Source organism: Melanerpes formicivorus, unplaced genomic scaffold (genome assembly GCF_026170545.1).
Source record: "Melanerpes formicivorus ecotype bairdi unplaced genomic scaffold, bMelFor1.0.p_v2 SCAF_41, whole genome shotgun sequence".
Classification (NCBI taxonomy): domain Eukaryota; kingdom Metazoa; phylum Chordata; class Aves; order Piciformes; family Picidae; genus Melanerpes; species Melanerpes formicivorus.
Genome location: NW_027142393.1, coordinates 1,059,384 through 1,072,808, shown reverse-complemented (window position 1 = coordinate 1,072,808; position 13,425 = coordinate 1,059,384). Strand labels below are relative to the sequence as shown.

Below are 13,425 nucleotides of genomic sequence, written 5' to 3'. Positions count from 1 at the left end.
CAGCATTACCTCCTGCTCACTGAGCACAGAAGTCTTCTCTCAGACTTAACAAGGAGGCAGCAGTCTAGTTTTTCCCCACCCAGTGAGGATGACTTCCTTCCTTTCCCCTCCCTGAGAGAACTGGGAAAGGTTGAAGCTCCCAAGGGATGTTCTGAAAGCTTCCTCAGGCCCTCCCTGCCAGCCAGTGTGGTCACTGGGCTGATCAGAATTCACTTCCAGCTCCCTCTTTCTAGGGATTAGTAGCCTCAAGCTTCCAGCTGGATTTCAAAGATTATGATCACATTTCCTGGCCTAGTGTCACAGTAATGGATGGATTCAGGGCAGCATCTGGGCTACCTGGACTGCTCCACATAGGAAAGCAGCTCTGGGAAGCAAAGTGGTGCCTAATCATACAGTTCAGGAAGGGATTTCTTTTCCTCTCATACTCTGCAGAAGGAATTAGAACTGATAAAAGAAAACAAAAGGCATTTTCTGTGGGTGAATAACAAGAGTGGAGGGGTATGGGAATGCTCAACTAGTCCAGAAATGCAAGAGCCTGAGCCCAGGAGAACTGAGGAAGAGCAGCAGTTTGGGAAGGAGGAGTGGAAAGAGGGATGACAACAGCACATCTTTTAGCTCTGAGTGACAGTTACTCCAATTTCTGTCAGAAGGGCACAAACCTACACAGGGAGCCAGACTCCAGGAGGGTGATGAGGAGGAGCAAGTGGAGAGTGTATGAATACAGTGAGAGACCATAGCAAAAATGTGGTACAAAATGTCTGGATCTTTGAAGAAGACCTTGAGGAAGTGAAGCTGGTTCAGTACAGTGAGAGATCACAGAATCATGGCATGGCACAGGTTGGGAGGGGCCTCAGACATCAGCTACTCCAACCTCTCTGCCATGGGCAGGACACCTCCCAACCAGACTCCACTGCTCAAGGCCTCATCCAACCTGGCCCTGAACATCCCCAGGGAGGAGGCAGCCACAGCCTCCCTGGGTAGCCTGTGCCAGAGTCTCACCACCCTCCTACTGAAGAGCTCCTTCCTCAGATCCAGTCTAACCCTACTCTCCCTCAGCTTCAAACCATTCCCCCTTGTCCTGTCCCTAGACACCCTTATGAGAAGTCCCTCTGCAGCCTTCCTGTTGGATCCCTTCAGGTATTGGAAGGCAGCTCTAAGGTCCCCCTGGAGTCTTCTTTTCTCCAGGCTGAACACTCCCAGCTCCCTCAGCCTATCCTCACAGCAGAGGTGTTGCAGCCCTTGGATCATCTTTGTGGCCCTCCTCTGATCTCACTCCAGCAGCTCTGTGTCCTTCTTACAATCCTCACAACAGAGCTGCTACAGAAATGGGAGCTACTCCAACACATCAAATCAAGCCTGTGAGAAACCAGTGCTGTGAAGAGCCTGCTGAACAAAAAGATGCCTCAAAGTAAAGCTCTGGCAACTGGCTTGAACAGCAGTGAAACCCAGAGGGGTTTAAGGCTGCTTGGAGTCCAGCAGATGTTGCAGCCACATCCAAACACCTACCAGCAGCAAGTGAAGCGAGCGCAGGTCTTTAGTGTGGTGAAAAAGGTTCTGCAGCACATCCTGCACAACTTTATCCTCTGCTAGACTCTGGGGGGGGGAAAAAGAATAACCAATAATTAAGGGATATTTTAATCACCTCAGCAAACCATTTGATGCCTACCTGAAGACAGGAGTCAGCTCACTTTAAGGAAGAGCTCAGCTCAGGCTCGACCACACCATTCTTCATCTCTAACCTTTTTGGGTCGCCTTTGGGACACTTCCAATTCTCAAAGGCTTCCAATTCTATGCCCAGGCTCCAGGAAGCAAAGAGTTCTTCCATCACAATTTATTCCACATCTACCTCAAGCAGCAACAGGCAATACTCATCTTAGGGAAAGGATTTCCACTTCCCCCCCACCCCAGAAGTAAAGCAAACCACACCCCCAAGTCCGACAAGCTTTAAATACCTGAACGTTGCTGTTCCACTTGTGTGCAAAAGAGTCATCAGGGAATGGAGCAGGGAGGGAAAGCTGCTCCTTGAATATCTTCAGGTATTGTTTGAAATCAAAGGAATTCAGCAAATAGATCTGTCTGTGGGAGAACCTTGACTTTACTCTCTTCTCCAAGAGCTCCAGGATATCCTTAGGGGACAAAGAAACCAAAGGAGAAGTCAGAGCAGTAGTTTAAGAAGCAGATGTGCTGGGTGTGTTCTTTGCTACAGTGGAAGCAGCGTGAGGAAACAAAGGAAACTGTGTGGAGAAAAGAGAATTATTAACTACTCAGACTTAAAATGTCCTAACAAGCCCTTTGCTAGGGATTCTAAGGGCTGTGCCTTGCAAAGCCTGAGGAGGAGCCACTCCTCCCCAGCTGCATCACTTAGTTGCTAGGAAACCCAGCAGAGCAGCTCCACAGATGATGTCAAGACTTCAGTGACTTCAGCCTGCCTTCCAGATGTTTCAGCCTATCACAGCTCCAAGGGAGCTGCTTGGTGGCTCCACAGGTTGGCAGCTGTCAGTTCAAGGGCAGCATAAGACTGGAAGAATCCAGCTTAAAAAAGGAAGAATCTTAGAATAGAATAGACCAGGTTGGAAGAGACCTTCAAGATCATTGCATCCAACCCATCAACCAATCCAACCCACCTAAACAACTAACCCATGGCACCAAGCACCCCAGCAAGCCTTCTCCTGAACACCTCCAGTGATGGGGACTCCACCACCTCCCTGGGCAGCACATTCCAAGGGGCAATCACTCCCTCTGCATAGAGCTTCTTCCTAACATCCAGCCTAAACCTCCCCTACCACAGCCTGAGACTGTGTCCTCTTGTTCTGGTGCTGGCTGCCTGGGAGAAGAGACCAACCCCCACCTGGCTACAACCTCCCTTCAGGTAGTTGTAGACAGCAATAAGGTCACCCCTGAGTCTCCTCTTCTCCAGGCTAAGCAACCCCAGCTCCCTCAGCCTCTCCTCACAGGGCTGTGCTCCAAACCCCTCCCCAGCTTTGTTGCCCTTCTCTGGACACCTTCCAGCAACTCAACCTCCTTCCTAAACTGAGGAGCCCAGAACTGGACACAGGACTCGAGGTGTGGCCTAACCAGTGCAGTGTACAGGGGCAGAATGACCTCCCTGCTCCTGCTGGCCACACTCTTCCTGATGCAGGCCAGGATGCCATTGGCCCTCCTGGCTGCCTGGGCACACTGCAGGCTCATGTTCAGCCTACCATCAGCCAGTACCCCCAGGTCCCTCTCTGCCTGGCTGCTCTCAGCCACTCTGACCCCAGCCTGTAGCACTGCATGGGGTTGCTGTGGCCAATGTGCAGAACCTGGCACTTGGATGTGTTCAATCTCCTGCCCTTGGACTCTGCCCATCTGTCCAGCCTGTCGAGGTCTCTCTGCAGAGCCTCTCTACCCTCCAGCAGATCAACTCCTGCCCCCAGCTTGGTGTCATCTGCACATTTACTGATGATGGACTCAATGCCCTCATCCAGATCATCAATGAAGATGTTAAAGAGCACAGGGCCCAGCACTGCTCCCTGGGGCACACCACTGGTGCCTGGCTGCCAGCTGGATGTGGCACCATTCACCACCACTCTCTGGGCTCAGCCTCCAGCCAGTTCCTAACCCAGCTCAGAGTGCTGCTGTCCAAGCCATGGGCTGACAGCTTGGCCAGGAGTTTGCTGTGGGAGATGGTGTCAAAAGAGACAACCCCAAACCCTTCCAAGCCAATAGTTACCTTCTGGGCTTGTCACACAGAAGTGAGCAAGCCTGCCATCAAGTTGTGGAAGATGATAGAAGCTTACTTCTCTGAGAACACAGAGGATGCTGTGAGATTCATCCACTTAAGAGAAACTTGTCCCAGTGTCCTGGGACAGAACAATTTCTGGGACAAAATAATGGCACTGCTAGATGGCAGGAATGTTGGGTGAGGCTTTTTGAACTGTAAGGGTTTGTCACACCTTGGTGGTTTGAGTTGCACTAAAAAACCCACAATAATGCCCAAAACAACCCCAAACCTCATCCAACCTGGCCTTCAACACCTCCAGGCAAGCAGCATCTATGACCTCCCTGGGCAACCTGTTCCAGCATCTCACCACCCTCACTGTAAAGACTTTCTTCCCCAATCTCTAGTCTGAATCACTTCTTTCACCTCCAGTCCATTCCCCTCTTGTCCTATCACTGCAAGCCCCTGTAAAAAGTCCTTCCCCAGCTCTTCTGTAGCCCCCTTCAGGTACTGGAAGGCTGCTCTAAGATCACTCTGGAGCCTTCTCTTCTCCAGGCTGAACAGCCCCACCTCTCTCAGCCTGTCCCCAGAGAGGAGATTCTCCAGCCAGCCCTCTGATCAACTTTTGTGGCCTCTTCTGGACTCACTCCAACAGTTCCATGTCCTTCTTGTGTTGGGGGAAGCAGACCTGGACAAAGCACTCCAGGCAGGGGCTTCTTGCTCCTCCTAGCAGTAAAACTGAAGTCTCTGCAGATTTTTGGTCATCTCAGTGTCTCTCAGCAGAAACTTCTCCCAGTTGAGAAGTGAGAAAACCAGCTCATTCAGCAAAGGCTCTCAGTACATTAGGCAAGGTTCCAGGAGAAGAAGAGAATGCCCCAAGCAAGAGCAAAGTCTTTCACTCAGCTGAAGCCTGTGAGAGAACAGCTCCTTACCTGCCTACAGGTGAGTCCAACCACTGTGACTGGAGTCTGTGCTGACTGGGATACATCAAAGAGGTTGTAGAGCAGTGTCTGGTTCTTGTGATGGACAAAGAGGTCAAACTCATCCAGTACAAACAGGACAGGACAACTGCTGGCTCGATCTCCTGGGGTGGCAGATTGACAGGTTAGGGTGGGAACATCACCATCAGCCTTCCAGCCCTCACCTCTGCCCCTTTCCACTGTTCACAGATTTGCTTTCAGCTTTCCTCTAAGGCAGCTCAGAGGGCCCCTCACTCCAAGAAGGACAATGAGGAGCTGAATGGATTGTGTCCAGAGAAGGGCAACAAAGCTGGTGAAGGGTCTAGAGCATAAGGCTTGTGAGGAGCAGCTGAGGGAACTGGGCTTGTTCAGCCTGGAGAAGAGGAGGCTGAGGGGAGACCTTCTGGCCCTCTACAGCTCCCTGAAAGGAGGTTGGAGCCAGGTTGAGGTCAGTTTCTTCTCCCAAGGAACAAGTTACAGGACAAGAGAAAATGGCCTCAAGATGCACCAGGGAAGCTTTGGGTTGGACATTAAGAGCAATTTCTTCCCCACGTGGTTGTCAGGGCCTGGAACAGGCTGCCCAGGGCAGTGGTGGAGTCCCCATCCCCAGAGGGCTTTCAAAGCCATGCAGGGACATGGGTTAGTGGTGACCTGGCAGTGCTGGGTTAATGGTTGGACTCTATGGTTTTCCATAGCTCCAAAATGATTCTGTGATTCTACAAGCACTGCTCCAACAGTAACTATTAAAATGGGTAAGCTTGTGTAGAACTCTGCCCAGCTTCATTTCTGGCTGCAGAGGCAGGCAGATTTCTATGGCCAATGCTTATTCACAACCCCAGTATTTCCAATGGCTTGTGTCTGGATACAAACCTCCACTTCACAGCTGACCTGCACCTGCCAGGCTTTAGAGCACCAGCTATGGAAGGCACATTTTGGTTAGTATTATATATTATTGTTAGGTAGTATGTATTTTGATCAATTTTTTTTGTAGCCATGACACATTCTTCACCCTGTTGATCAATAGCTAAAGGGTGAAGGGAAAGAGGTTGGGCCAGGCTCTTATCAGTGGTGCCCAGTAACAAGGGGCAACAGGCATAAACTGGAAGCCAGGAGGTTCTCCTCCAGCTGAGGAGAAACTTCTTTGATGTGAGGGTGCTGGAGCCCTGGAGCAGGCTGCCCAGATAGGCTGTGGAGTCTCTTTCCCTGGAGAGATTCCAAATCTGCCTGGCCTTGGTGATCATGGTGTGTGTGGCCCTGCTTTAGCACAGGGGTTGGACTGGATCATCTTCAGAGGTCACTCCCAACCCCCCCCGTACCAGGATTCTGGGATTCTTGGGGTAGATTTCTCCACAGCACTTGTACAAGTAGGAATGGAATGGAATGGAATGGAATGGAATGGAATGGAATGGAATGGAATGGGCCAGGTTGGAAGAGACCTTCAAGATCATCGTGTCCAACTTATCATCCAACACCACCTAAACAACTAACCCATGGCACCAAGCACCCCATCAAGTCTCCTTCTGAACACCTCCAGTGATGGTGACTCCACCACCTCCCTGGGCAGCCCATTCCAATGGGCAATCACTCTCTCTGTATAGAACTTTCTCCTCACCTCCAGCCTAAACCTCCCCTGGCACAGCTTGAGACTGTGTCCTCTTGTTCTAGTGCTGGCTGCCTGGGAGACCAACCCCCAGCTGGCTACAACCTCCCTTCAGGTAGTTGTAGAGAGCAAGAAGGTCACCCCTGAGTCTCCTCTTCCCCAGGCTAAGCAACCCCAGCTCCCTCAGCCTCTCCTCACAGGGCTGTGTTCCAAACCCCTCCCCAGCTTTGTTGCCCTTCTCTGGACACCTTCCAGCAGCTCAACCTCCTTCCTAAACTGAGGAGCCCAGAACTGGACACAGGACTCAAGGTGTGGCCTAACCAGTGCAGTGCACAGGGGCAGAATGACCTCCCTGCTCCTGCTGGCCACACTGTTCCTGATGCAGGCCAGGATGCCATTGGCCCTCCTGGCTGCCTGGGCACACTGCAGGCTCATGTTCAGCCTACCATCGACCAGCACCCCCAGGTCCCTCTCTGCCTGGCTGCTGACTCGGAGCCATGCTAAGTTTTCGGCCCCAGGACAAAGACACAGACAGGGTTTCAGAGCAGAGGCTACATGTGCTTACCTTTCCTTAAAGCTTCAAGAAGGAATGCAAGATTTTCAGCAAAACTGCCCTAGAGAGGAGAGAAAGAAGAAGCCTCCCAACAACTTTTCAATGACTTTTCAGAACTCTGTAAGTACATCAAGTTCAGGTATGCAATGCAGGCCATCTCCTCCTGGACTCCTGCTTTCAAAACCACTTTTTTCCCAGTCTGAAAACCCCAAACTAATTGCCTCAGGGAAAAGAAAACCCAAAACCAAACTGGATGAGGAGAATGGCTGCACTCCAAGGAGCCCTGTCTTTCCTTAAATAACTTTGCAACACTCCTCCTCCATCTCCACACCTGCAAAACCTGCCAGCTCAAGTGATCCCCTGGGAATGATCAGTGTGCAGTTTAATTTGCAACCTTATTACAGAGATGCAAGCATCAAACATCCATAGGATTAGCAAATGGTTTGGGTGGGAAGAGGCCTTTAGAGGTCATGCAGTCCAGCCCCCACCCTGCAGTCAGGAGGGACAGCCCCAACTACTGTGCTCAGAGCCACAGACAAACTGACCTGTGATGGTTCCATGGGATGGGGCAGCTTCCTCCACTCTGGGCAACCTGGGACAGAGTCTAAAGACCCTCAGCACAAAAAACATTTCCTTGTTTCTTTCTAGTTTGAATTTCCTTCTTAGTACATTAACCATCACTCCTTGTTCTGTCACAACAGGGGCATCTACCACCTTGCTGGGCAGCCTGGCAGAAAACAACTGACTCCTGTGACCATCCTTCCTCCACTGCATTCTCTGAAGCACACAAGTTGTGTGGGAAGTAAGTACAACTGAAGACCTCAAGCAAGGCAGAAAATTCAATTTACTCTGTGGAAGCTAAGAAGGGAGAAGCTTCTGTGGAGAGAAGGATGGCCATATTCCTGACAATCACTTTTTTCCATGCCTGTGTGCAACTAAAGCAATGAAGATGGCTGAGGGTTTGAGGCAGTGCTCCACAATAACTTACTAGGGATAACTACAGGGGAAATAAGCATATTTAAGTCCAGTTTTGCCCTCCAGCACTTTTGGTAGCAAAACTATGGGCTTTGAAAGGTGGTGGTGTAGTTGTCTGGTGAAAAGGACAACTCTTTCAGGCAGCCAGACTGAAAGTAAATACTTGCTGTTTCCTTTTATTACTGCAGCTGGATTTGGAGGAATTGTAGCTCACCACCAGAAAGGGTTTTCCATTCTCTGTGTCCAAAATCATTTGGGCTAAGGAAGGAAACCAAAGCACAGCTTAAGCAGCAAGGGTTTCCAGAAGAGAGACAAATAAAGCCCAGTAATCCATACTGCCCCTAACCTAGTTCTGTGGTTTCTCTCAACTGAAGCAGCAGCACCTGATGTCTGCAGCTTTCCAGATGCAACTGCTGAAAATAAACCTCATCCATGAAGGTTTCACCTTTCTTGGATCAGTATCACAGATGGCTCACAACTATGTGAACTCTGCCAATTCCCAAGGCCCTGCCTGGGAGCAAGGGAGATGCTCAGAAGGACCTTTCATCACAGCAGGAGATGGCCTCCTGAGAATACTCACAAATAACAGGTAAGAAGCCCAACTTATTTCTTGCTCAGGTGAGTATAATTTCATCTGAAGCACTGCAGTTATGCTCTTTATTATTGAGTTGATTACTAATGAAAATGAGTTTAGCATCTTAGGGAAAAGGTCAATAGAAACACCTATTTCAGGAGAAACTCTGTGGCAGGTGAGAGCTCTAGGAGGCCTGGACGGATTTTCTGAGGAACTACAAGAGGCTGCAACTATACTCAAAGACAGCTTTTTGGCTGGTTAATTTGCTTGCTCTTTGTCTTGAAATGTTAAAGCTGATGTTTCCAAAATAGTCCAAATAAAGTCTCCTTGGAATGCTTAATGTTTGTTTTGAAGGTAGCAAGGTGGGGTTAGACTCTGTATCCAAATGATAGGACAAGAGGAAACAGCCTCAACTTGTGCCAGGGCAGGTTTAGGCTGGACATGAGGAACAATTTCTTCACTGAAAGGGTTATTCTTCACTGCAGGAGGCTGCCCAGGGCAGTGGTGGAGCCCCCATCCTCCCTGGAAGGACTGAATAGCTGCAGAGATGTGGTGCTGAGGGACCTGGTTTAGTGGTGACCTGGCAGTGCTGGGTTAATGGTTGGACTCTATGATCTTAAAGATCTTTTCCAACCTGAATGACTCTGACTCTACTATTTAGAGACTTGAAGTAAATGTTAAGGGAGCCTTCCCATCCTCCCCTTTCTGTAAGGCAGAGATGATGTCTTTTAAAGGAGCCTCAGGATGCATTATTAATACTGCTCAACCAGGAAAAGCTCACATTCAGCACTTGTGCAGAACACAAGCTGGGGGTGTCTGTAAACCAGGGTCCTCCCAGGGAAATGCTGACACAGTTCATTACCACCATCAATTATTCAATACTTTAAAGGAGAGAGCTTTGAGAAGACTAAGCCAGCCCCTCACAGTTTTGCTAGCAAACTCTCAAAGCCCTTTCAGTCTCAAGGAGCTGCCTTCTCTAAAGCTAGTTTTCTAGGCATGGATTTTTGAGGGAGATAAGGGAAGGAGTGTAATAAAGTTGGTACTTACAAAAACTTTATCCCCCACCACATTTTCCAGCTGCAACTGTCTGGTGATCTCCTTCAGGGCAATTTTATCATTAGTCTGCAGGAGCCCTGGAAGAAAATGATTGTTCATGAAGAAGTGGCAGCTCTCTTTCACTCCTAGAAGCTGTGCCTAGAGCCACTGGAAACCCATCCAGAAGCTTCTCTCCATTTCCAGCCTCTTCAAAGATGAATATTAGTCAGGAATTTTCCATAGGTAATGAATTACCTCAAACCATTCATTCATAACAGAACTGATTTTTACCATTCTGATGTCATTAGAGGCACAAAAGCTCTTTTTATACAGAGAGACACAAAGGAAAGGAGGGAACTTGGAGCTCAGGGACCAAGGTGTCTGCAATCAAGGCTGGGTTGCAATTGTTGCAACCAAACTTTTCCTTCACTGCAAGTGATACACAGCAACTAAATGTGACCCCCTAGCATTTGAGCTCTGCTGGTTTACTTGCCATTCAGATGAACTTCCAACAGGTTCTCTTGGACTTGTTTCATTTCCTTGAGGTCTTTCAAGGCATGGTTTAATAACTAGGAGGGGAAAAAAAAAAGTAATTACTTTTTAAGTTGAATGTATTAAGAGTAAGAAAAGTCTATAAATGGCTATTAAAGAGGAAACAGTACATGCAGTTTCATCAGGCAGCATTGGCTTTGGGGCATTTTCAAGACTAAAACCCCTACATTGCCAACTTTGCATTCCCTAACATGACTGTAGCAGTTTTCTTTGATCATTCTGCTGAAGGAGAAGGAGAAAGAGAAAGAAGAGAGAGAAGAGAGAGAGAAAGAAGAGAAAGAGAAAGAAGAGAGAGAAGAGAGAAAGAAAGAAGAGAGAGAAGAGAGAAAAAGAAGAGAGAGAGAGAAAGAAGAGAGAGAGAGAAAGAAGAGAGAGAGAGAAAGAAGAGAGAGAGAGAAAGAAGAGAGAGAGAGAAAGAAGAGAAAGAAGAGAGAGAGAGAAAGAAGAGAAAGAAGAGAAAGAGAGAAAGAAGAGAAAGAGAGAAAGAAGAGAAAGAGAGAAAGGAGAGAAAGAAGAGAAAGAGAGAAAGAAGAGAAAGAGAGAAAGAAGAGAAAGAAAGAAGAGAAAGAGAGAAAGAAGAGAAAGAGAGAAAGAAGAGAAAGAGAGAAAGAAGAGAAAGAGAGAAAGAAGAGAAAGAGAGAAAGAAGAGAAAGAGAGAAAGAAAAAGAAAGAAGAGAGAGAAAGAGAAAGAAGAGAGAGAAAGAGAAAGAGAAAGAAGAGAAAGAAGAGAAAGAGAAAGAAGAGAAAGAGAAAGAAGAGAAAGAAGAGAAAGAGAAAGAAGAGAAAGAAGAAAAAGAGAGAAAGAGAAAGAAAAAGAGAGAAAGAGAAAGAAGAGAAAGAAGAAAAAGAGAGAAAGAGAAAGAAGAAAAAGAGAGAAAGAGAAAGAAGAAAAAGACAGAAAGAGAAAGAAGAAAAAGAGAGAAAGAGAAAGAAGAGAAAGAAAAAGAAGAAAAAGAGAAAGAAGAGAGAAAGAGAAAGAAGAAAAAGAGAGAGAGAAGAGAAAGAGAGAAAGAGAAAGAAGAGAAAGAGAAAGAAGAGAAAGAGAAAGAAGAGAAAGAGAAAGAAGAGAAAGAGAAAGAAGAGAAAGAGAAAGAAGAGAAAGAGAAAGAAGAGAAAGAGAAAGAAGAGAAAGAGAAAGAAGAGAAAGAGAAAGAAGAGAAAGAAGAAAGAAGAGAAAGAGAAAGATGAGTAAGAGAAAGATGAGTAAGACAATGATGAGACAGAGAAAGAGAAAGAACTCCAGTACTTCAGTCACTTACTTGTGAGGTAGTATGTAGGATATCTGCCTTTAAAAAAAAGCTTTAAGAGTTTGAGATGCTAAGAAAATTTGCCTCGAGTGAGCTGAGTGTTTGACTTCACTGCTTCATTAAATGCTGGAGAACAAAACTCTTTGCTTTAACCATGTTTGTTCTTTTTTTGTTGTTGTTAATTTAGGAAGCAGGAGACAAACCAAAATTGCACAGAATGACAGCAACTACTGCTCCTCAAACTCAAGGGTCCCAAAGTGACAGTCCATCGGGAATCTGTGCTTGGTAACAGTCGTAGGGAACTTGGAATAAAGCATGTAGGGTGGTTTGGGGTTTGTTTGGTTAGGGATTTGGGGTTTTTATTGTTTGGGGGGTTTTGTTTGGTGTTTTGGGGGGTGGGGGTTGGTTTTTTTAGTTGCTTTTTTCTAAGTTAAATCAGCTTAAGGAGTGGAGAATTGGCCTGCTCACGGTCTGGCCCAGAAGGGCAATCGTATCCTAGGCTGCATCAAAAGCAGCATGGCCAGCACCAAGAGAGAGGATTCTGCCCCTTCACTCTGGTGAGACCTCACCTGCTGTGCTGCAGCCAGCTCTGGAGCCCTCAAAACAAGAACATGGACTTGAGAGGGTCCAGAGGAGAGCCACAAAGATGATCAGAGGGTTGCAACACCTCTGCTGCGAGGACAGGCTGAGGGAGCTGAGGTTGTTCAGCCTGGAGAAGAGACGACTCCAAGGAGGCCTTGGAGCAGCCTTCCAGTACCTGAACGGGGCCTACAAGAAAGCTGGAGTGGGACTGTTTACAAAGGCCTGCAGTGACAGGACAAGGGACAGTGGGTTTAAATTAGCATGAAGTACCTAGGTGGAGTAATCCTTATTTACCACTGGTTTCTCCACTCCTTCCTCAGCACCACTCCATAGCATTCTAGCACTTACCCTTCTTGTCAAGCACCACGAGTGACTGAAGGTAACCACAGAGATTGGCTTTGAAATGGAAATCAAGAGAGCTATCAACACACTGGCACCTGACTCCTGCCAGCTCCAGCATGGCTATGTTTACCATCTATTCATTATTATTTCTATTCACCTGCACCTAAAAGCTGGAAGGCTGCTTGCTTGGGCACTTGAGAAGAAGCCTGGAGTCATTTCTGAACATTTTTTTCCATCCTAAATACTTTTTGCAGCTGACCTATTTATCACCTGTTATATTCACATGAACATAAAACCCCCTTAAGTCTTTGCATTATAACTAGAAAATGAAACACTGGGGTTAATGTCATCCCTTGACATGCCTCAGCTAAAAAGCCTTTAAAACACAAAGGCTACACTTGCAAACTGCAACTACCACACAATATTCTGCCTCCTACTATTTAGGTAATAATAGAGAATCAAAGAAATCATTTTGGTTGGAAAAGACCTTTGAGATCATGAAGTCCAACCATTAAATGTGTTCTGTCACAGCTTTAAAACAGGATTAAGGTACATTCCCTGCACAAACAGCTATGTAGAAATTTAACCCTTTGTCTACTCCTTTCAGGTTTTTTTTCAGGCATCTTCCCAGTGGAGGCCCAAAAGCAATGGAAAGGTAGCTTGTAAAGAGTAAGCAAAACATGGCTCTAATTGCAAAGATGAACTCCCCTGTGGCAAGAACCATTAGGGAATGGTAACAGGAGCAGTGCTTGAAGGAGGAAGAATCTATGATGTAGGCAGATCACTGAATGACAAATTCAAGTTCATCAGCTAGATCAACCCCTCGGCACTCAGCAGGGACATCTGCAACTAGAGCAGGTTGCTCAGAGTCCCAGCCAGCCTGACCTGCAATGGTTCCAGGGATGGAGCATCTCCCACCTCTCTGAGCAACCTGGGACAGGGTCCACCCTCAGGGGAAAACATTCCTTCCTTGTTCCTCACCTAAATCTCCCTCTTTTAGTTCCAACTATCACCTCTTGTCCTGTCACAACAGGCCCCAGTAAAAAGCCTGTCCCCAGCTTTCTTAGCAACCTCTTTAAGCACTGAAAGGCCACCAGAAGGTCTCCCTGGAGCCTTCTATTCTCCAGGCTGAACAACCTTAACTCTCTGCGCCTGCCCTTACAGCAGAGGGCTTGCAACCTTGGATTGTTGTTGTGGCTTCCTCTGGAGCCATTCCAGAGGTCTGTGTCCTTGTGCTGAGAACTGCAGCACTGGACACTCCAGGATCTGAAGGGGGCCTACAAGAAGGCTGAGGAGGAACTTCTCA

The 13,425-nt window shown here is 47.5% G+C and overlaps 1 protein-coding gene across 4 annotated transcripts in view; it reads right to left on the bottom strand.

Annotated features, from left to right (window-relative positions):
* Nucleotides 1-13,425, bottom strand: part of ORC4 (origin recognition complex subunit 4) — a 31,777-nt gene that overhangs the window by 8,631 nt on the left and 9,721 nt on the right. For all 4 annotated transcript variants that reach the window (XM_068158692.1, XM_068158689.1, XM_068158691.1 and 1 more), the window contains 6 exons: nucleotides 9,890-9,965; nucleotides 9,409-9,494; nucleotides 6,825-6,873; nucleotides 4,633-4,784; nucleotides 1,953-2,126; nucleotides 1,507-1,593 (listed from right to left, as the gene is read on the bottom strand). In XM_068158692.1, the coding sequence (XP_068014793.1) occupies nucleotides 1,507-1,593; nucleotides 1,953-2,126; nucleotides 4,633-4,784; nucleotides 6,825-6,873; nucleotides 9,409-9,494; nucleotides 9,890-9,965 (624 nt within the window). The remainder of the gene's footprint in view (nucleotides 1-1,506; nucleotides 1,594-1,952; nucleotides 2,127-4,632; nucleotides 4,785-6,824; nucleotides 6,874-9,408; nucleotides 9,495-9,889; nucleotides 9,966-13,425) is intronic.